Genomic DNA, 25,013 nt, shown 5'->3' with positions numbered 1-25,013 from the left:
AAGTGGCAGTGAACAGAAGAAATCTGGTTTTAATATAACACCTAAATGATAGATGCTTTTTCACACAGTTCTCCAAACTATCTCATTACTAAAATATATATTACTACCACTAATCACAAATTACCCAAACAATATGCCACAGAAATTAATACATTCTTTTTGTTTGAAGTTTAGTTCATTTGGCATTACCATATATATATATATACACATACATATATATATGTATATATATGCATTTTTTTGTCAGTCATGGGACATGAACTCTGGACCTGGGTGCTGTCCCTGAATTCTTTAGCTCAAGACTACCACCCTAACCCTTGAGCCATAGCACGCCACATCTAGTTTTTTGGTGGTTAATTGAAGATAAGAGTTTCACAGACTTTAGTGCCTGGGCTGGTTTTGAACCATGATCCTTAGATCTCAGCCTCTTGAGTAGCTAGGATTACAAGCGTGAGCCACTGCACCCAGTGCATTATTATATTTAAATAAATGATTTTTTTATATATCTAAAAGTTAATTTCCCTCCTTGAGGATTTCCCCAAATATTTTAAGGGGCATGATTTGTTCTCAAAATGACTTCTACTGAGAATTAGATATATGTTTAAGAAAATTGTACATATGAAATAAAGAGAAATTTATATAAACATGTTTCAAAGTAAAAAAAAAACAAAACACTTCACGTAATGAAGCCACTCTAGCAAGCCTAAAGCATTTTCTTTTAAACATAGGTACCAAGATGGCTTCTCTTGGCCTCTTCTGTGCAAAAGATCTGATGGCTTTTGGCATATCAGCCTTTTGCCAGTGCTATTTAGGCATCTGGTTATACAAAGATCCAAAGAGAGGTACACATCCAAACATGTGTACATAGGTTCTGTCTCTCTCCTTCACATGCACACACACACTGCTCACACTGATAAAGCTGTAAAGAGAACTAGCTATCACTTTGATTGTCAACAGAGTGTTGGTCAGGGCAAATTAAGGAAAGTATGGGTATCTAGGACAAAAGATGCAATGGCATTATTTACAATCCCTGAAAGGACTTAGGCTTAATGCAAGCCAGATATTTTTTAGCATTTTTTTATTAAAGAATTTATTAACGTTGATTTTTACATCATATTTTAAATGACAAGTTTAACATACAAGTGTTCAAGGAGGGAATCTTTATTTACAATCACTGGGACTTAGTATTTAGAACTTAATCAAAATTAGGCTAAGAGTTTGTATGTCATAGAAACATATTAATTTATGAAATAAAACATGTCTATAGTCATAGATTTTTATGTCTATATAATTATGTTTATATTTCCATTAGCATGTCCATAGCTTTGGGTATCCAGTTATTGAGTCCTCACTCTTGTACTCTTTGGATTTAATAGCCACATATTAAGGATACCATGCGCCTTTTCCTTAGGTCTTGACTTGTCTCACTCAACATGATTTGCTCTAGATTCATCCACTTCCCTGTGAATGCCATTATTTTATCTTGTCTGTTGGCTATGTAGAATTCCATTGTGTATATATACCACATTTTCTATATCCATTCATCTGCAGTAGGGCATCTGGATTGTTTCCATCGCCTGGCTATTGTGAATAGTGCAGAGATGAACATAGCTGAGCAGGTGTCCTTATAATATCTTGGGTCATGATGTTCAGGATAGATGCCCAGAAGTAGTATGGCGGGATCATAGGAAAGGTCTATTTTCAGTTCTTTAAGAAACCTCCACACTGCTTTTCAGAGTGGCAAGCCAGATTTTATAGTGAAGGAACCTAAAGTCCAAAGAACTTGAGAGATCTGCTTAAGATACTCCCTCACTGTGGCAGCCTTGGAAGTAGATCGATGGGCTCTCATCACCTATCCTATTACACTTTCCTTCTTCCTATTCAGAAATCACTTGAGTCCTCATCAGTTTTTCTCCCATGTCTATATCTAGTAGGGTAAAGAAGCTGAGTTTAGAGGATACAAATGTTTTACATTTCTAACAGTAATGGTCCAGTTGAAGTGATGAGGAGGGGACCATCAGAAAATTTCCTCTATTTTTAACAGCTTCTAGTCAAGGCTACTTCAGGCCAACTTTTTAGTGAAATGGCTGCCATTCAGTCACTAATGAGCTTGGAGATGAATATGTCCTGAGCATTAAAACCGACCTTCACAAACATGCAGATAAATATGAATTCCAATGACTTTCTAGTCATTGAATACAGGGAAAGCAATATAGAAACTCCCTGTTGTGTGGAGGCTTTATGGATCACTTTGGTAAAGAACAAATAGGCTGTTTATAATAACACCATAAACTCATTTGTACTCTGCCTCACATGCAAGTCTTTCCTAGATAGCTGACTTGGTGACAAAAACAGAACAAAAACATTAAGCTTACGGATAATATATTTCATTTCTATGACCAAAAGACTATTGTGTCAGTATTTATGGAGATGGACTTATTTCAAAAGAAACTTAACAATTAAATGATGCTGTGAAGCACACTTAAAAATTTAATTCAAAAAGAAAAAAAAAAGTTCAACACAATGCTCAAGAAGTGAGGTTTTTATGCAGGCACACAAGCACATCCACACTCCTTCAACATACTATTTTACAAATGCTGTGTATTATTAAGAGGAGGCGGATTCTGCCAGGCACATAATTTGTATATTTAAGGGAGGTGTATGGAATGAAAAAGCGAAATATGTTAAATTTCAAAGGACTTGGAAGCAATGCTGCCTGTGAGCTTGTATTACAAATAGCCCTACATTATTACATACGCTATTAATGAGGCCAACTGAATGAAAGTACAATTTGAATATGCATGACTCTATCCAATGAGCAGGACTTTTTGTGTACTGATGAGTGTTTTTTTTCCTCCTAAAAAAAGAATTAAAACTGTTGTTCTTTGGGAAGTATGGCTGCCCAAAGATCAGTAAAGCAAATGTATTTAGACCACAGAGTCATACTGCATTCATATGAAATACACAGGTGCTAAAATGCCTTTGACTCCATCCATAGTTTCTTAAATTTACGCATATCCTGGTCTTCTAATAGGAATATCTGTCAGCTTAAAGCAACAGCACCATGACAATTTACAAGTAGAAACAATGATTATTGGTGGGAAATCCTAAAACTGGACAAGGCTAAACAAACCTTTTGATTCTAGACCCTTCACTTTCATAGTAAGAAACTCTAGTTAAAAGACTGGGGAATGGGTAAATTATTGCACCAAATGGCTGAGAATTAATCTCTGCTGACTAGCTGTAATCTAACGAGGCGTCTGTGTCCCAGGGAGCCTGCAGCATGTCCCTGGCGGTATGTGCAGTGTGTAGAGTCTGCGTGGCACCCTTTGTCCTCGCTCACAGGCGGCCTTTCCCCTCATTGTCCATAATATCCTCATGCATCTGGGACGCGTGGAATGCATTCATACTAACAGACTTACCATTGTTTTCTCTCAGAAGCTTTGTTGAGCAAAGACTGCATCACGGTTACTGATAATTATATTGCTTAATTAATCAAGACAAAAAAATTTGCAAATCATTGCCTGGTTGCCAAGCAGGGAGATAAAAAATGACAACAATACAAGCTTAGGCAATATAACAAAAGTAACAGCTATCTGATCAGAAATTCTTATATAATGAAGCTATTAATACTAAAGCGGTTAATGTTAACATTGCTCCAGGTGTCTCTACTTAGATGCAAACAAAAAGGCTAACATTATGGATATAAAAGGCCAAATGTTGCCATGGATTCTGTAACCTGATAGAGAGGACAGCCTTTTCATTTGATTAGGGAATGCAATTTAAATACCAGGGACTGAAGCCAAACAAACAGACTTTCCCTCCGAAAGGCTCTTGCATTCACCCTGGGGTCAGTGGTTGGTGAACAAAAGGTCAGCCACACTTGCCCTGGAAATGTCTGGATTAATTTTATTACACTGTAATGGTTTGTATTTTAAATGTAGGGATAAGACTAAATTTCTAGTTGCCCATTATTTTCTTCTTCCCTTTAGGGTTACTGAATTAAAATATTAAGAAAGAAACCTGCTTAATTCCTTGTGTCAGGTCTATGGCCAAATTATTAAACTTACACATCTGGAATAAAAATTTTAAAGGTAAATTAAAAATACTACTGCTTTTATGCTTATATTACTATTTTAAATATCACTTTGACACTATAAGATGAACTGAAAGATTTTCCATGTTCTTTATTTACTTCAAAAATAAGTGTGACATTTTTAAGACATTAAATGGCATTTTAGAAGACTATGTTGGAAATGAATTAATAAAGCCAGCTAATCCATACTAAATACTAAAGAAACAGATTTTCTAGTTTTAGGAGGTAAAAGAGAATGAATTTATTGGTTTTCTAATATTAAAATTCTCAGTTTAATTTTAAAATTAAAGTAATACCAAGAGTAGACAATGTTAGCACTAATCCTTTCCTTATGGTACAAAATTGAACATTTCACATACACAGAGGGCTGAATAAGAGATAATATAAATATTTGACATGAAGTTTTGGCATCTTTACCCTATGAATAGATGAGCCCTTATTCTTTTAGACTGGATTTACTGGATTCAGGACTTGACTCTCATTAATCGAGCTTTATAAAAAAAAAAAAATTCGTATTTGAAATTGGATAGGGAACGGGGGAAAACAAGATGAGGGGTAGGGGTGGGGGGGAGGGAAACGGGGACCAAGGCATGTGAAAGGGTATCAATGTATGGGAATTAATGCACCATCTATCTGGCAAATATCATGTAACCCTTCTATTAATTACAATAAAAAATATATGAAAAAAAATCATGCTAAACTTGACATTCATTACTAACTTTACATCTATGATATTAACTATAGAAAAAATACTATAGTAGTAGTAATAATAATAATAATAATAATACCTAACGCTGAAATATCTTTTACTCTGGGCCAGGCAATACTTGAAGCACTTTTTCACTTATTAACTTATTTATCACAACTAATTACTTAAGGTTATAATTTCAAATTTAAAAATAAATCTCAGTAACCTACTATTTAAATTTTTTTTAAAGTTTAAAAACATTTGGAACAGCGCATGAAAGTCTGTGAGACTCTTATTTCCAATTAAATACCAGAAAACCGGAAGTTGTACTGTGGCTCAAAGTGGTAGAGTGCTAGCCATGAGCTGAAGAGCTCAGGGACATCGCCCAGGCCCAGAGATCAAGGACAATGGCCAGCAAAAACAAAAACAAAAACATTTGGAATAAAAATTATATTTAATATTAGACTGAAAAAACACTTGAAGAATGGCTTAATATTCTAAATATTTAACCTAAAAACTTAAACTCTTCAGAAGAAGTTCTAAAGAAAAATAAGTCACTACACAAAGTATTGTCAAGACATCACTAAAGGCATGACAAGTATGGAAGCAGCAGCCAGTACACAGGTCATAGACTACTGGATTGTTCTAGCCAGTCTCATGATCAATACCAATTGACATAACTGAATTGATTCTGTACCAAGGTGCTTTGATTGTTAATACACATCATGTTGGCTGTGCTTTAAGGGCACAGTTTCTTTGTGCACATGTTCAAAATCCTTTAGGTCTATTAGAACTGGTCAGTGGCTGATAAATCAATGCCTAGCCTCAGAGAATGGTAGATTCTATACCCACAGATATCCCCAAAAGGCTAGCTGTAATAATGGGGTCCTTCAACTTTTACTAAATCAATGTGCCCTATTTTTAAAATTAAAATATTTCAAACATTACATTTTGAAAACTTAAATATTTTAAATCATAACTTTCTCTGACAAATTTTCAAAGGGGCCAAGAATACAATACAGAATTTTGTGCTCATGATTACAGACAATTTTGAAAATTCTAGTTGCCTTCTTACATAATGGCATATACATATTTGGATATTCATGTAAGATATTCATCAGTTGAAAGGGTTCCCTTGAACTCAAATTATTTTTTTCAATAAAAGTGAATTGAATGGAAAATGCTGTAGAAAACATACCTCAGGTTTCTTCGTTATTGCAATAAAGAACATGTGATTCTTCATTGGGTAAATAATGATTGAAACGTCTCCAAAGGCAGTTGGGATAATACCCCTGCGGTAGTCCCTGGAGTGTTCAGACCAGACAATGTGGACCTCATCATTCCCCAAGTGACGGAGCTGCAACAGAAAATTGGCTCTTTATTAATCAAGGTGACAACAACAGTTTATAAGGGGTCATTGTTTACAAATTGAATTATAAAACTCAGAGGAAAAAGTACTTTATTCCCAAAGTAGGGTACAACATAGATGCCTTTATGAGAATATTTAAAATACAATTCCATAAAAATACATTCATTTACTATGAGGTACATTTGGTACAAAGATCATAATTCTAAATATTAAGGACATATTGAATGAGGCACCAACTTTTTAAGGTCTTTTTTTGTTCCCTTAATAGGTTTTTCTTCTATGTCAGAATCATATGCTTTGTTTTGATGAATATGTCTCTAAGAATTAGGATCAAGAGTATTTTTATGCTATATTAGTATTTTAAGGCTCTTAATTCAGTGGTTATTAAGAAGAATATAAAACAACATAAGCCATTATAACACAAATGTTAACAAATGTATAAAAATTAGTCTTAGAATATACATTTAAGAAAACCAATGTATAAAATTATATTTATTTAGAAAAATAGGTATATAATTTGATAAGAATTATAGTATGTGATATTTTAAATTTGAAATTAAATGGTAAACTTAAAAAGTCTTAGAGTGCCACAGTGTTTCACATATAATCTTGTTCCTATGAACTACCTGAGGTATTCTATGCTATCTTCATCTCACCTTACAATGAGGAAAAGGGTGCTCAGATGCTCAGGAAGGTGAAGGCTATGCCTACCCAAGCCCCCATGACAGGTAGGTCAGGTAGGCTAGGAAGCTGGACTGCGCCACTTGTTCAGTGATATTTGTACTATTTCAGAACTACCTAAGCCTATATCAAAATTTCTTTATTGTAACAGCACAGGTATCTTAGCCCTACATGGTCTGGATTTTGCTAGTCCTGGGGCTTGAAGTCAGGGCCTGGGCACTGTCCTTGGGTTTTCTCAAGGCTAGCACTGTACAACTTGAAAAATAGTACCACGTTCGGCTTTTTCTGTGTATGTGGTACCAAGGAATCGAACCCAGGGCTTCATGCATGCTATGCTAGTCAGGCACTCTACCTCTAGGCCACACTCCTACCACCCCCCTTTTTAATATAATTTTATATAGAGGCTTTGAACTCCAAAAGGCAAATTATAGACATATAGTACTTTTGTAAGGAGGCCTTAGTAGAAAGATTTCAGAGAAGACTTCTATGAGTGTTCTTCCAGGGCCAAGCTGTGCCACTTGCAAGAACAACCTTGCTAAACCTCCTGCTGACAACTTCACCATTCCCAGCTAGAGAAAGCTGTATATGAACTCAGTTGAGAAGCCTAAAAGGAGGACTTGAACAGATTGTAAAGATTAAAATGTTGACTGGCGAAAGCCTTTTGATGCCTACTTGGAATTTGGGGTTTCTGTCTCTGCATCTAGCAACAGAAGGATGCTATCTATCTCATCACCTTAAAAAAGCCTTTCTTGCTTATTTAACAGATATAATTTTTAAAACAGAGAGATGGAATTTAAAAGCACTGTAATAAGACCGAAAGGTTGTAACAAGCCTAATGTTTTAGTTAAGTTTTAAAGGATTAAAAAAGAATTCTCAGAAATATTGCACATTTAAAACATGGTAGCATAATTTTTTTTCAGATTAGAGATTTTCCACAAAGGAAATAAAAATCCAAAGTGACCCCAAGGTGGCCTCTTTTCCATTTATTAAGCAACAAAGAAAGGTGTTGGTTGCAATGCCTGCATGTTCTTCACTCTCTCATACTCTGGGAATTACTGTACAAGTCAGTTATTTAAAAAAAGACTTGCACCTGTACTTTTGTATCTATACTGAGGGTACATGATTCAAATATGTGTATATGGGCTCTAGGAAAAGTGCAATTACAGGGGCTGAGCATAAGTCTCGATGAACCAGAATTGAAAACTTTCCAAATGCAAAGCTTACCTAGTACATCTTGTTTTCTCCCTCACCGTCCAACATATAAATACAATATTGTACAAGATATTGTGTAGCAAGCAAAAGGTATAGCAAATTCAGTATACAAAGGGAGAGACAAAAATAGGTTTCTCATAGCACTGGTGAACATTTCTCTCTACCCTATTTTGTCCCTTCCTCTTCTTCCCCTTCCCTTCCCTTTCCTTCTTTACTTCAGTGGTAGGGATAAAACAGAGGGCCTTGTATATGCTAAGCAAGTACTTCTGAGCTATACTCTATCCCAATTCTTATTTTTTCCTTTTTAATAGAACATGCAAGTACCTTACAATAGTCATACAATTCAATTTTTTAATAGAAAATAAGACCACACACAGGCAGCATCACAGACATCTTAAGACAAGCTTTCAAAGAGAATGTGAGATAGTACCCAACTGAAACTGTAGAAGGAATTTAGACCAGTATAAAGTAGTGAGAATTGATCTTGCCCTAGAGCTCAAGCCTACAACATACAATCCTCATCCTGAAGAGTTCAGGGCCCCTTGTTATAATTACTGGCACAAACATTCAAATGAGAATCTACCAAAGATTGTTCACTTGTGCTACTATGACCTGATGCTGGCACCCAACACCTGTAATAGTCCCTTTGCTGTACAAGTATCAGATGAAAGCATTATTTCTGAAATAGTACAGTGACTACTGAAATTTTGCAGTTATTCTCCCCTTTTTAAATTGAGTTACTCCATCACACATCACCCATTCTCAGAAGCACTGCAAGAGAGAACAGAATCACACTAATAAACTCTCCCAATGTGATGATTCTGTAATTAAGAAGCTACTTTTTGTAGATATCTACACAAAATGAAAATATATAAACACTGTTGTGCGTATATATGTTTGTATGTATGTATGTTTGTATGTATGTACATATGTATGCATGTATATATGTATGTATGTATATATGAATGTATATTTTTGGTCAGTCATGGGGTTTGAACTCTGGGCCTGACAGCTGTCCTTGAGCTCTTCAGCTCAAGGCTAACACTCTACCACAGTGCCATTTCTTGTTATCTGGTGGTTAACTGGAAATGAGAGTCTCACAGACTTTCATGTCTGGGCTGGCTTTGAACAGTGATCCTCAGATATAAGCCTTCTGAGTAGCGAGGAGTACAAGCATGAGCCACCGATGCCTGGCTGTACATATATTTATGCACACCCATATAAACAATGACAAAAAATCTTATAGGGCATATAAACTTTGCTTTTGATTAGAATTGTACAATCAGTATTTCAGAACTAACTTTCACCTTTCTTGTGGTATTTGAATGATCTTTGGATGACAAGAATCTTTATCCTTTAAAAACTGTGTATGAATGTAATGTGTATGTTTTATTGTAGATGGATCTCAAGGTGTCATACATGTTAGGCAAGAATTCTACCACTGAGATAACCACTTAGTTATCTTGAATGTCATGATCCTCCAAGTTCTGGACACATTGCAGTTTGATTCGCTATATGACAAAACTAAGAGTTAAGGCTACAAGACCAATTTACTGGTATGTCTAAAGCAGAGAATAAAAATTGCATCCTCTCCTGCCTACAAGAACACAAATAGGTAAGAACAAACAAAAGTCATCTGGACAATCTGCTCACCATGTCCAAATACTCTGAAAATTTAAAGTGGTGTTCACTTTAAAGAGATTTCAGTATAGAAATTTGATTTTTGTCTGAGAACTTTGATGCAATGCCTTCAAATGAGAAACTGGCTGGTGGGTTTGTTCAGGGCACACAAGTCAAGTTGATCCAAGGCATGTGCCTTACTCTGGGAGTAGGTGGTAAGTCTTGCCCTGGAATGGAACTGGCATTCCTGTCAGCTTTGCTTCTTCTTCCAAACAGGCTCCTAAAGGCCTGAATGTTCACTCGAGTCTCAAGAAATCAACTCTACTTCATGTCCTGACAGAGTTCTAAAGTCCCTGTGCTCAAGCTATTATGCCTGCTGCTGCCAGGCTGCACGCCACTGGTGACACTGGTCACGGTCCACACCTAATAGGCTGACCTCCTTTCCCAACTAATTGCATTACATCGCCAGCTGGCTCCAGAAGGAGTCGTCTGTTTGATTGAAGAATTCCTGCTCCTCAGTGGGCCCGGCTGCTACTTTTACTAAGTAACAGTCAGGCCTGACATCCCCATTGTTTAGCTGACAGTCCGCCCATCCTAAAATCTAAGTTTTATTTGTAAATTAACCAAGAAACTTCCTGCCAGAACAGCCCTGCCTGGAGACTGATAATGTGGGCCTTTCATCCCTTTTCACTCATACTGTATCACTGCCAATTTGTTTTTTATGCGGCTGGCTAGCCTGAGGCTATAAAAGCCTTGTAAGACATAAGTGCAATTATAGTCCTGGAGTCAAATGAATTGGACAAATCCAATAGCACAGCTCTGTCCCCACTCTGCAAACCCCTACAGCAGTTAGATTAGCTGTGAAAAATCTAATCTAGCTAGAGCTAACAAATTTCTGCAGTGAAGGATCAAGAGTTCAGAATGGGGTTGCAACCAGATTGTAGAATTGAAAAAGTCCCCCCATGACAGGGGCAGAAAAGAGCATGAATCACTTTAGAATTTTGTAGCTCATTTTTTAAGCTGTTAGAGACAATTTACTTAGAATAAGACAAGGAACTGTGGGCTGCTGTTACTATGTCTGAATTTTAGCCTAGCTGTGAGACATCCTGATAAAGAGAGTTTATCACTAATGATGCTAAATCTCAGAGCTGCAAAAGGTATCAGTTGAATTTTGAATATTACAGTGGGGAATCTTTCAATGAGGCCAAGTCTTGGAACATTATTTATAACATGGCATTTTATCAAGAAAACAGTATGTCTTAAAAAAATAAAAAACCAAAATGAAACAAATATCCACTGTACTTTATAAATACTTCAATATTTTACATAGAAATCATTTTTATTAAAGAATTTATTAACACTGATTTTTATGTCATATTTCAAATGATGTATTTAATGAACAAGTATTCAAGGCGGGAATCTCTATATAACCATCATTGGCACTTAGATTTTAGAACATAAATAAAATTAGGCTGAGGGTTGGTATGTTATAGATACATATTAATCTATGTAATAAAACATTATGTCTATAGAGTCATAGATTTTTATGTCTATGTAGTTATGTTTATATTTCCAATACCATGTCCATAGCATTGGGTACGCAAATACTGAGTCCTCGCTCTTTTACTGTTTGGATCTAATAGCTACATATTAAGGATACCATGCGCCTTTTGTTCCTTTGGTCTTGACTTGTCTCACTTAACACGATTTGCTTTAGATTCATCCACTTCCCTGCAAATACCATTATTTTATCTTGTCTGTTGGCTATGTAGAATTCTACATGGAAATATTTTAACAATATAGTTAACTGTCATAAGAAAATTATATAATATGGTGATATGTAGAATTGTAAAAATTTACACATTTAAAAAATGTGTGAGGCTTGCTTGAGAAATCCCTAAATGGTGTTAGGCTCTGAGACACCAACAAAGGACAAGGTCCCCCTTTCTATGTCCTTAGCAGCCAGAGGCAGCCATCAGTATCCAAGACAGAGAAGCAGTTCCTTTAATGTCAATAGGAAGCAACATCCCAGGGAAGTTAGTGTAGCATGCTGGGTTATGGGGGTAGAGGGCTGCTGAGTTTCTGAATGCAAATTATGTTTTGTATATCTGAAACATTTGATCACTATGAAAATTGTGACATGTTGTGACGGAAGCTCTGATGTCTCACATGCACTGTTGCCTACTGTGTACATAGTCCAAATGTCTATAGCTGCAGTGTAATGAGAAAACAAAGCCATGTTAATATCAATCACCTGGCTAATAATGGATAATGCTTATAAACAAGAATAAATTAGACTGATGGACCATTAACAGGGGCTGATGGCTGGAGAGATTTTATCAGATACAATACTAAACAATTTAGTAAGAATAGTTTACACAGTGACATGGGCTGTATTTTTTTTTTTTTGCCAGCCCTGGGCTTGAGTTCAGGGCCTGAGCACTGTCCTTGGACTTTCTCAAGGCTAGAGGTCTACCACTTGAGCCTCAGTACCACTTCTGGCTTTTTTCTATGTATGTGGTACCAAGAATTCAAATCCAGGTCTTTGTGTATGCTAGGCAAGCACTTAACCTCTAGGCCAAACTCTTGGCCCATGGGCTGCATTTTTATCTTATTTAATAGATGAGAAACTGAGGGACTATCTGGTGAAATAACTAGACACACACTTGATCACAGGATTGCCTATCTTCAGGGCCAGGCTCTAACCACATCCTCAACTCCCTTAATAGTTAACCTTAGTCAATGTATGAGGTATGGTGTTCAGTTCCTCAAGTCTGTGTTATAGGAGAATGGGTATGAGGTTGGGGTGCCAGGTTCCATCTCAAGCTCACATGTAAGATGAATACAAATCACAACTGCACTGGGACTTTCTACTCCTCTAGAAACTTATAGGAGTGGCTGGCTTATTTTCCAAACTTTTTTTTTTTTTTTTTTTTTTTTTTTTGCCAGTCCTGGGCTTGAGCTCAGGGCCTGAGCACTGTCCTTGGACTTTCTCCAGGCCAGAGCTCTACCACTTGAGCCTCAGCACCACTTCCAGCTTTTTTTTTTTTCCCCCTATGTATGTGGTTCCAAGGAATCGAACCTGGGTCTTTGTGCATGCTAGGCAAGCACTCTACCACTAGGCCAAACTCCAAGCCCCGCAAACTCTTTTATTAAAAGGGAAAAGTATGGGGCTGGGAGTTTGGCCTAGTGGTTAAAGTGCTTGCCTAGCATGCATGAAGACCCGGGTTCGATTCCTTGGTACCACATATATAGAAAAATCCGGAAGTGGTGCTGAGGCTCAAGTGGTAGAGCTCTAGCCTTGAGAAAGTCCAAGGACAGTGCTCAGACCCTGAGCTCAAGCCCAGGACTGTCCCCCCCCCCCCCAAAAAAAAAGATTCCTGAAAAAGGGGAAAGTACCCAATAGGGACAAAACTAAAGAAGAATAAAAGAATGAGCAGCAAAGATGGGACAGCAGCACATCTGAGCCTATCATTTTGGCAGATGCTCTCAACACACTACCAGCAAACCTGGGAAGGACTGCTTTCCCAGTGCTCTATCCGTACTTTTGGAATGTAGGATATTATACACTGTGGCCCTCATCAATCTGTGGGGTAAAAATGTCATTTCTGCCAGGTACTATTAGAGAAGATCCAAAAATCTTACCTTTCAAGCCCTTTCCTTTTCCAAGCCTGTAGTGTCAGAACCTAAATTTGTCCAAGATAGTATTTTACATTCACCACAACTATATCCTAAAGAAGAGTTCAGAGAGCAGTGGCTCATGTCTGTCTAATTGTAGCTACTCAGGAGGTTGCAATCTGCAGATCACTATTCAAAGTCAGCCCAGGCAGAAAAGATCCCATGAAACTCTTATCTCCAATTAACCATTCAAAAACTGGAAGTAGAGCTGTGGCTCCAAGTGGCAGAGTTCAAGCTAGCCTTGAGAAAAAGAGCTTAGGGATGGTGCCTTGGTTCTGAAGTCAAGCTCCACACACACAAAAAAAAGGTAGAGAGTTTCCTCAGTGTTCAGTAGACCTGGTATTTAGTCAGTGTTAGTGAATCCTACCTACCCACCTGGACAGCTCCATACTGTCCCCAAAGAGGCACCTTACCTTTTTGGTAAGTGAATCATCTGAGTCTGATGGCATCCGAGTAGAAACGTGGAAAATTACTTCCACAGTTGAGGTAGCATAGTAAGGGGCAGTTTGCCCTGTGCTGCCATTGCGTTGAAGGCCACCCATGAATCCACAGTGGGTTGAGAGATCCACCTAATGAAAGGTACATAGAAGAAAAAGAGTAGGGGTCAATTCTGAGCTGTTTGTACTCATTAGAAGGAACACAGATTTAGAACAAAAAAATCTATTTTCATTCCAACATATTTCTTTCATAAGATTAAAATTTTATAGAAATAAAGAACATTAAAAAACAAAGAACATTAAAAATGTATCTGCATGTTGGTGGCTCACAACTGTAATCCTAGTTACTCAGGAAGCTGAGATCTGAGGATCATGGTTCAAAGCCAGCCCTGGCAGAAAAGTCCGTGAGACTCTTATCTCCAACTGACAATCAGAAAAGCAAAAGTGGCACTGTGGCTCAAAATGGCAGAGTGCTAGCCTTGAGCTAAAGACCTGAGGGACAGTGCCCAGAATTCAAACCCCACGGTAAACCAAAAGAAAAAGAAATGTAAAAATGAAATTGTTCTGTAATCCTTCTAACTAAAGAAAATAACTATCAAAATTTTAAGAGTTAGCTTATTGTGGCTCAGTGGTGAAATACTTGCCTAGCATGTGCAAGGCCCTGAGTTAGATCCTTAACATAGCAAACAAGCAAATAAACAAACCCCATTAACTAATCTTTAAGGGGTACAAATATTACACAATTTAGCAGTCATCCCTAAAGTGTCATCAAAAGGTCATTCCAGTTTGCACCATTTCCAAGTGTGAGGTTATTCATTTTAAAGCATAACTTCTGAGAGACTCAATCTAAATTTAATTTGTTATAAATGATTTTTCTTTCAGTAAAGCACCTATTTAAAAAAATCATACACAAAACAAAAATCTCTTCTGGGCCATATACCCTCTAATTAATGTTCTAGCTTTTCTCAAATTCTAACTAAGTATACTTTAAAAATATATAAACCAAAGCATGTGTGAAATAACTAATATATTCTATGGTAAGTAAAAAAGGATCTGGTGCTGATGGTTCATGCCTGTAATTCTAGCCACTCAGGATTCTGAGATATGAAAATCATAATTTGAAGCAAGTCTAGACAAAAAAGTCTGTGAGACTCTTTCTCAAATTAATTACCAAAAAAAAGCTGAAGTATAGGTATGGCTCAAGTGGTAAAGCATTGGCCTTGTGCAAGAAATCTCAGTGCTAATGCCCAGGCACTGAGTTTAAGCTCCAGGACTGGCAAAAAAAAAAGTAACTTTGAAAGAACATTTTGATATTTCACAAGCACAATGGCTCCTAGAATAAAACCTACTTGGATGTTGGTGGCTCATGCTTATAATCCTAGCTATTCAGGAGGTTGAGATATGAGGCCAGCAGTTCAAAGTCAGCCTGGAAAGTCCATGAGATTCTTATCTCCTATTAACAACCTAAAAGAAGCTGGAAGTAGAGCTGTGGCTCAAGTGGCAGAGTGCTAGTTTTGTGTACAAAAGCAGGGACAGTTTCCAGGTCTCAAATTAAAGCCTCCGGACTAATTAAAGCCCACATGAGAGCAAGTGTGTATGGTTATATACCACACACACACACGCAAACAGCCAAAAGGAACATAGGCTCATTTGTAATAATTAGTACACATGTAGTACTTTCCTAGCAGAGGATTACAATAGTTCAAAACTTAGGTACATAAGATCATACAGGAAGAGACTAAATGAAAGGAACTCTAGGATATGGAAATACGAGCTTTATCTTTGTGACTGTTGTTCTTAATGTACTATGTTATTTCTCTTCTACTTTTTGCCCTTATGGTTAATCTCGTATTGTTACTATATTTGACATTGTTACCTGGTGTATTGTATACATGTTTATTTATTTGAAATAGGAAAGGGGGAAAAATAAGATGATTGGGAAGGGGTGGGGGAGAGAAATGGAGACAAAAACATGAGAAGGGGCATCAATGTGTGAGAAGTAATGCACCTACTACCTGACGAATATCATTGTAACCTCTCTGCCATTAGCCCAAGAAAAAAGAAAAAATATATTAGATATTTTGATTTGCACGTTTTGACTTCTTTGAATCCATTACAGATTCTGAGGATATCTATGCATTTATGTATCTATGTATCCATCTATCTATTTATGTTCCTAGGAGACAAGTATGTGTTTATGTCTATGTATATATTCATGTCTATATATCAGTTTAGTATATCAATTTATTATTCAGTAAATAAAAAACTCTTAATTTTTAATATCAACCATCTTGGGAATGTATGTTAGGAAAATGGGATGATAGAAAACCATTATGGCTACTATATTCTACCTTCATTTCAACTTCTGACTTTATCCAACTCCCTTTTTAATCTTTCATCTATCAAGTTATTGCTTTCTTCTCCAATCTCCATATTATGGCAAAGTCACTGCTCAGCCCACTTTTTTGTTGTTGTTGTTAGTTGTGGGGCCCTGAGCTCTTCAGCTTAAGTTTATGGCACTACCCCTTGAGCCACAGCACTACTTCTGGTTTTCTAGTGATTAATTGGAGATAAAGAGTCTTATGGGGGCTAGGAGTTTGCCTACTGGTAGAGTGCTTACCTAGCATGCACAAAGACCTGAGTTCAATTCCTTGGTACCACATATACATACAAAGAGCCTGAAATGATGCTGTGGCTCAAGTAGTAGAGCTCTAGCCTTGAGAAAGCCCAAGGACAGTGCCCAGGCCCTGAATTCAAGGCCCAGGACTGGCAAAAAAAGAAAGTCTCACAGACTTAAGTGCCTGGGCTGGCTTTAAACTGAGGTCCTCAGGTCTCAGCCTCCTGAGTAGCTAGGATTACAGGGGTGAACCACCGCATCTGGCTCAGCCCATTTTGTCTCTCTATATAAACTGTATGTGTCTTGGTAAGCTCACCTCACTATTTAATTCTGTTACAAAGCAAATGAAAAAATATTAAGAGGAGATTAATATTCACTTGTGTAATAATGAAGATGACTATCAAATAGAGAAGATGCAAAGTTCAAATACCTTCTTCATTTTTTGAACTTTATCCATACTATACAAATCTGTAAATAGAGCTAGTTAATAAACTACTGAATGAAATTAATTACCTCCCATCCAAGACCAGCAACAAAGTCTTCATATGCTTGGCTTCCTCTTTCATTGGACAGGATTGAACACTTGTCTTCTTGACCTTCAGCAATGTAAAATACTGCAATTTTGTGTGTCTCGCGACTATAAAAGTTTAAATTTAAATGAATTACAATTCTTCAATATAGCTTTATTTTACTGCTGCCAACAACATGATGTCTATTATTAAGCTCCCATCTTATTGGAACCTCCTAGAGTCGATCACTGTTCTAAGATGGTTTGATACACAATCTCATTTACTTTCCACAACTACTCTAAAGATAAGTATAATTATTATAACCTGCGTTGACAGAGCAGCTAAAATTGGGTACAGAAAATTAAATAAGAAACACACAGGATAGGGGAGGGAAATAGGGGCAAAAACATGAGAAGGGATATCAATGTGTGAGAAGCAATGCACCTACTACTTGACGAATGTAACTATAACCCCTCTATACATTACCCCGACAATATAATAAAAAATAAATAAAAAGGATGAAGGGAAGAAGAAAAACTCTGGAAAAAAAAGAAACACACAGAGCAAGCAGAGAAGACTGGAAGACCCATAGAAGCACATACTCAGACAAAACATTCACTAAACATGTCAGAGCACCTCATTTTTGATAAACAGCATCATCTTGTAAAGAATTTCAAATAGATATGAATTGGGCATAGATCTATAACATACTTTCAGATAAAGATATTGGGTATTTCCTCAAATGAAACTGTATCAAATGTGTCACAGTTTAGGAGAAATAACAAGCAGAAAATACCTGGATATTTTCTTTCCCAAAGGATATACAATCCTGCACTCTGCTTATACTGAGTTTGTTTGCTTGGGTGGACAGCTACCCAAGGAAACCACACTTGGCTACATAAACCATATATATATATATATATATATATGTATATAATTACATATATATGTAATTTTGGTCCATCATGGTACTTGAACTCTGTGCCTGGGCACTGTCCCTGAGCTCTTCAGCTCATGGCTGAGCCACAGCAGGGCACTGTGAACACCAGTAGAAATGGCTTGAGCACACTCCAGAAGGCAGAAAACTTGTCATCGCAGAGCAGGGAGTTATGAAATTGCCATATTATTTATGACCCTAGTGACACTGACAAGGGGCACTTAGAATCAGACTAGCTCATCCTAAGAACTATGAATAATTTGGAAGCTTGAAAGATACACTAACTTTTACCTTAAAAGACTGAAGAGGAGAAAACAAATAGTTACCTGATTTATTTCTGTAGCTATCTCTACATATTTAAAATCCTTTAGCATTTGGTTATTCTCAGTTCTATAGATTTGGCATACATAAAAACAACCTCAGGTTTATCCAAAATGTCTCTGCCTAGTCTCCAAGTGTAGGTTTTTTTTTTTTTTTAAATCACAACTTTTCCTGGTCTTTGAGTCTTCATTAACTCAGTACAGAAGCTCAAAGAACTAAGACAGAACGGCGAGGACTGACTGATGTGGGTGTGAGGAAAGGTGACCTTTAGTTGTAAACATTCATCAAATTTCACATCCTCCAAAATGTTAGTATCACAGAAAGCCTGCTAGGATACAGACACTGTGTCTGGCCTTATTAGAGGTAGGCTTTTGAAATGGTAATTACAACATCAATAGCACTTCATATCCATAAGCTGCACAACCAATGCATGAAGGACTAGGTAATTCAAGAACACAAATTCATGAAACCAATAATTTCTTTATTCCCATTAGAACAAATTTTTCTTTCTTTTTAGGAATAGATCAAAATAGTTCAGGTTCCTCTGTTGTCATATTTAAAGACACAAACAAACAAACAACAAATGAAAAAAAAGTGTTCTTTTATAATCCACTTCACCACATGGGGGCAAGAAAGCACTCATATTTAAAAGGGAGAACCCAAGGTGATTTCTATGTAAGACATCTTATACAGTATATGGACAACAAATACAAGACATTGTCTATTTTTCCTAACGTTTTGTTTAGAATAAGCTACTACATTCCTTGTTAATAGTGGCGTGAATTAGTATTAGAAACAAATATCCTAAGAAAAAGATGAGGGACAAAATATATTCTTGTCTGCTATCTGACCAATGTAGAGGGCAGTCCAGAGTTCTTACAGTAGAAAGCACCAGGCTTAGTTTCAGAATTTTTCGAAGAAAATCTTGAAAATACCATTTACCACAGAATAAGCTGATAGGCATTTAGATATCAATAAGACAATATATCCAGGAGCTGGGGTTTTAAGTGAAGGTTAATCAAGGGGCAGAGAATTGCCAATCAGTTCCTCAAAGCTATATTTTACTCCAACAGCACCCCAGGGAGCTAATTCAATTGCACCTCATGTAACTAAAGTGCATTAACATTCAACAAATTGGCCACAATTACAAGATATCAACATAGTCACTTAGTACTATGAAGCATGGCATAATTTAGTACATGCTTGAATATCTGAGTTGGGGACCCAAATAACTGCTTGTTTAATACTGAAGGACAAGAGGGAAAAGACAGTGAATCACTGAGCCCTTCAGAAACAGTTAATCAAATTTCCACAGAGAACTCAGTATTCATTGTCCTGGAGAAAAAGAATGATAGCAATAAGCATGAAACTGAATCAGATGAAGAATGTGTAAAGAATAACAAGTTCTTTATCTCTAATAAGTTTAAAGCATTTTTTAAAAGTCATATCTTTTCCTCTAAGTTACATTGGATAAATCTAGAATGAAGACATTTAAAATGGAGATGGAGGGCTGGGATTTTGGCCTAGTGGTAGAGAGCTTGCCTAGCATGCATGAAGACCCGGGTTTGATTTCTTGGTACTACATTTATAGAAAAATCCAGAGGAACCTGGCGTGGTGGCTCACACCTGCAATCCTAGCTACTCAGGAGGCTGAGATCTGAGGATCAAGGGTCAAAGCCAGCCTGGGCAGGAAAGTACACAAGACTCTTATCTCCAATTATCCTCTAGAAAATGGAAGTGAGGCTTGGCTCAAGGGAAGGGTGGTAGCCTTGAGCTGAAGAGCTCAGGGACCCCACCCAGGTCCAGAGTCCCAGCCAAATGATCCACGAAGAGAAGAAAGAAGAAGAAAGAAAAAGATGAGGAGGAGAAGGATGAGGAGGATGAGGAGGAGGAGGAGGAGGAGGAAGAGGAGGAGGAGGAGGAGGAGGAGGAGGAGGAGGAGGAGGAGGAGGAGGAGGAGGAGAACAAGCCAGAGGTTGCTTAGCATGCATGAAATCCTGGGTTTGATTCCTCAGCATCATATTCACAAAAAATGCCAGAAGTGGCGCTGTGGTTCAAGTGGCAGAGAGCAAATGTTCAAGGACAGTGTCCAGGCCCTGAGCTCAAGCCCTGAGGACTGTCAAAAAAAAAAAAAATGTTGAGGGGTTTCCTTCACAGCACCCAGCAAAAGCCCTTGGCTTTTGAGTTTGGCCTAGTGGTAGAGTGCTTGCCTAGCCTTCATGAAGACCAAGGTTTGATTCCTGAGTACCACATACATAGAAAAAGCTAGAAGTGGTGCTGTGGCTCAAGTGGTTGAGCTCTAGCCTTGAGAAAGCCCAAGGACAGTGCTTAGGCCCTGAGTTCAAGCCGCAGGCCTGGCAAAAAAAATGGCAATGGAGTTGTATCTTGACTGAGAATGGTTTATTTCCCCACGTACCATTATAAAGGAATCATTTAATCCTATGCTTTTCTTTTCTTTTAATTGTGTATCAAACGCTCAAGAAATATACACTGAATAGCTCATGTTTCACCATGTATGTGGCTACAGGAACCTGCTGGAGTGATAAGGAAACAAGTGGGAAGGTAAAAAAGTAAGTAAGAAAATGGGCGAGGGGGAAGGAAGAAAGAAAATGTATACTCTTAATTCTTACATATAAAATGAATGCTTCTTAATACTTCTTGAAGGAGTAAAAAGACAGCTATGTCTAAGTACAATTTCATTTGATCTGTTTGGTCCTTAGTAACATGACAAATGGACCACTTTTTGTAATAAAGTCATCTGCCAAGAAGTAAAAAAATTACAAATGGAGTTTACTAGCTATTATTTTTTCTATTTAGTTCAAGAATCCAAATCATTGAAGAATCACAGTTGTGAACCTGATATACAAATAACAATGACACAACAAGTTTAAGCAGGCATCACTTTTGAGTTTTGACCAGAACTCAAAAACAAACAACTAAGACCATACAAAAGTCACCGAAACACAGATGATGGTGAAAATATTTATCTAGCAGGTCATAAGCCATAACAGTGTCAGGCAAGAGAAGCAATTGCCTTAAAATGGGAGAAAAAGGGTGTATAAATGAGCACTTAAGAGAAATGAAGAGCTGTAATTATTTTACTGAATGCCAAGAGAAGACCTGTCCAGACAAAACTGTACTCTGCTATTTTTCTTTCCTCCTCCTTGCTACTCCACAACCCTTTCAAAACATAAAGCTCAAATGTATGCAAGATTTTATGAAAATGTACTGAAAGGATTGGGAGTGTGGACGAGTGGTAGAGTGCTCACCTAGCATGCACAAAACCCTGGGTTTGATTTCTTGGTACTACGTACAGAAAAAAAAAACAAAAACAAAACCCAGAAGTGATGCTATAGTTCAAGTGGTAGAGTGTTAGCCTTGCCCAGGCTCTAAGTTCAAGTGTTAGGAATGGCAAAAAAGAAAAATAAATAAAATAAAACTGCAGTGAATAAATATTTGAGGAAGAGCTGAAAAAAACAAGCATGAATAACCTGAATTTCTCTTTAGAGTTGGGGGAATACTAGGAGATTCTTGAAGGCAAGAAGAAGGGCTCAAATATGTTTTGTTCTGTTAATTTCTTTTTTTCTATGCAGTTTCTTTTTTAAATTAAAGACTGAAAAAGTTTACTCTTTTTAAGATTTATATATTTGTTATGTAATAAGGACTATACTTAGTCTTGATTTTGATGGTTTTGAAAGCCAAGATTACAGAATGTCACAGCATAGAGTATAAAGTCTTATATAGCTTTGAATACTATGGTACAGGTGACAAGTATTTAAATCAGGTAAATCTCTATTTCCTCATTAGAAAAAGCAGGTAGTTTTGACAGTTAATGAGAATGAATGTCCACTTGCTGCTACCCAGCCAAAGCAACCCAAGTCAAAAATATAGGTTAGTGGCATGCACTGCCCTGTAGAAAGCTTGAATTTTTCTGAACCAAAGGCTTGGCCTATGCAAATGCGAATAGACTGTAGGTTATAGAACTACATTTTTGTGTCTCTGAAGGTGTGCTTACATCAACAATTCTCTCTGGCACCTAAACATACATCAAGATAAATAGAAAAAAAAAGTTTGATATATTTTCACACACCATTGACGAGAATCCAGATTTTTCAGCTCTCTCAGTAACTTTGAATTTTTCTTTAACAGATGAAAATTCTTTCTATAAAACAAAGAAAAAAGTTTTAAGAAAAATCACATGATCACAGTAAAATTATTCAATTAACAAATCTGTCTATTACCTATTTATCTACTACCTTCATCAGTAATGTGAAAGAAAATCTTTAGAATGAATTCTATGCTCTGTAGGCAATGAAAACTCAAAATTCTCACTATATCCCATTCCTATCCATCTAGAGGCACTAATGTCTCCACAGGTAATGAGTATGTTCCTGTGTGCATATGTTATATCTCTGTTCCCCATCTCTGTCTTTAAAAATGTCATTTCATTATCAGGGACCACTTCAAACTCAACTTTTCTGCTGCCTGAATCTTAACACTGAATTGAATCATTCTTCTTGACCTACTACATCACTTCATCATTTTCACAATTGTGTCAAGTTCATCTCCCTCATTGGACGCATGATTATACAGTGATTTATTCACCTTTGCAGTCCATCTGAATCTGTGCTAAAGTAGAAACAAAACGGATAGAGAAGTAACAAAATAAAACACACAAAAAAGCCGGATATTCTTTAAAATATGTAATTGGAGCTTGGGATTCAATCTATATGTTAGTATAACAAAATTAACTTCCTTTCTAGTTTTAACCTGGTATCTGAAAATAATCTGCAAATGTTAAAAATCAAGAAAATTTTAAATTTCTACCATTAATTTCAAATTGATGAAAAGAATAATCAAATAATAATGGCATATTAATTGAAGGACAAGCTTGTATCATTACCTTCTGTCCCAAGAATTCATTCCCAAGTCATCCAGCAATAGCCTACAAAAATAAAAGGGTCCTCGGGGCTCCACAGGTGAGGGCTGCCCTTGGCTGGTGATTTTCATTGCAGAATCAGAGTTACATCTTTGAACATATTCATCTTCTTGTGTGCTCTGGCGCAAAATAACTTCAATGATTTCCTTCTCTTGGTCATGGTTCATTCCACACGGAGGAGGGGAAGGCTCATTTAGATTTAACTGTGATGGTAAAAGGCATTCAGGACTTTTATGGCCAATGTTCTCAAGTAATTTGTCAAGGACATCATCATCCTCATCAATCTCAGAAAAGTCTTTCTGAGGTTCACATGTGTGATGACACCAACCCGAAATGAGAAATGAGGGATTTTTTCCACTTGGTGCTAAGGAGCCTTCCAAAGGTCCATATAAAACCTTACCATCCCAAGAGTACTTCCCTGAGATATCCCTCACGATGACTCTTACGTCAGACAGGGCGCTCCCTGGTGAGGCTCCAGATGGCCCTTCTGATGGTGTCTGAAGGTAGGAGATGAGGGTGCTCTCATTAAACACAAAGAGCTGCAGGTTTGGACTCCTGAACACTTCAGAAGACAGCTCAGCACCTTCCACATGGGCATTGTCATGGTTTTCACTGACAAGGCTGTGCAGCATGGCTGGGCCTCCCCTGAGGGGGTAATGGCCCAGGTGATTCACCAGGTGGGCCATCACCATGCGGGCAGTCAGGGGAATCAATTCCACGCTTCTCCTCTTTTTCTCTGCAAAAGGGGGGAAACAACCATGGGCAGTGGGGGGGAGTAAAGATTTAAAATTAACACCATCAGATTTCACTTTATACTTCAAATGTTTGAATTTTTTAAATGACACTAATTCTGATTTTTTTCAGAATATTTTAAATGACAATGAAAGTGGACTACTGTGGGGAGTCAACTTATAGTGAACATTAGCTTCTAAATAAGACTTGAAAATCTACAGATACAGAAAAAAGTAAAAGAGATACATTCTTATGCTTGAGAGTTGAAGGTTAGGAGCCAGGAACATGGCTTAGTGGTAGAGTGCTTGCCTAGCATGCATGAAGCCCTTGGTTTGATTCCTCAGTACCACATACACAGAAAAAGCCAGAAGTGGTGCTCAAGTGGTAGAGTACTAGCCTTAAGAAAACCCAAGGAGAGTGTTCAGCCCTGAGTTCAAGCCCCAGGACTGGCAAAAAAAAAAGTTGAGGGTTCGGGGGTCCTGGTAAGGAAAAAGAATCCTCAATTTGAGGGGCACCTGTGGGGCTGGTGAGTGGGCCAGAAGGGTCCTTAAGGAAATGAACCAAAACTGACTGCTTAGATTGGAAACAGTTTGCTTGATAATCTTGGGTTAGCTTATGTTTTGTTGTTCACACATTTTAAATGTTTAAGAGAATCTGTTATATTAGTAAATCATAGAGATACTTAGAAGGCTGTAATACTTGTAAGCTGGTTATTAAATGTGCAAGAGCACCTGATTTTACAATATTTTAGTGTTTAAATGTATAAATTACTTTGACAGCAATATGTATGAGGAACAAACCTTGTAAAATAAGGTATGAGAGGTAGGTATATTAAAACCGAGAGTTGTTAGAGAATATCAATCTGCTAAATTTATAAAAATATTAAAACATTAACTTAAGAACAAGTGAAAGTGAAACCTTAAATTTCAACAAAAACCCTACTCTTTTCAAATATTTATAATTTGAGCTTAAAGCTTTAGGAAACAGTTGGTTCCTAATTTCACAGTATGAAAAACCAAACATTAAAAACTCTATGCCTTTTCATGAAAAAGTCCATTAAAAACCCAAATGGCTTATTTATAATATATATTTTTTATCATTTATAAATCCTAAAAAAATCAAATCCTTTAAGAAATCTGGATGATGTTAAGAAAAAATATGATTATTTTGAGCTTTT

At 37.0% G+C, this 25,013-nt stretch overlaps 1 protein-coding gene across 2 annotated transcripts in view; it reads right to left on the bottom strand.

The window, feature by feature from the left end:
- Positions 1-25,013, bottom strand: part of Ralgapa2 (Ral GTPase activating protein catalytic subunit alpha 2) — a 310,629-nt gene that overhangs the window by 86,458 nt on the left and 199,158 nt on the right. For both annotated transcript variants that reach the window (XM_090351922.1, XM_090351923.1), the window contains 5 exons: positions 23,069-23,840; positions 22,256-22,327; positions 16,912-17,035; positions 13,758-13,913; positions 5,983-6,141 (listed from right to left, as the gene is read on the bottom strand). In XM_090351922.1, the coding sequence (XP_090208048.1) occupies positions 5,983-6,141; positions 13,758-13,913; positions 16,912-17,035; positions 22,256-22,327; positions 23,069-23,840 (1,283 nt within the window). The remainder of the gene's footprint in view (positions 1-5,982; positions 6,142-13,757; positions 13,914-16,911; positions 17,036-22,255; positions 22,328-23,068; positions 23,841-25,013) is intronic.

The sequence above is a fragment of the Megascapheus bottae genome, chromosome 18, assembly GCF_031878675.1.
Source record: "Megascapheus bottae isolate mThoBot1 chromosome 18, mThoBot2.hap1, whole genome shotgun sequence".
Lineage (NCBI taxonomy): Eukaryota > Metazoa > Chordata > Mammalia > Rodentia > Geomyidae > Megascapheus > Megascapheus bottae.
The sequence above is the reverse complement of the archived record's forward strand: the minus strand, read 5'-3'. Positions and strand labels throughout refer to the sequence as shown.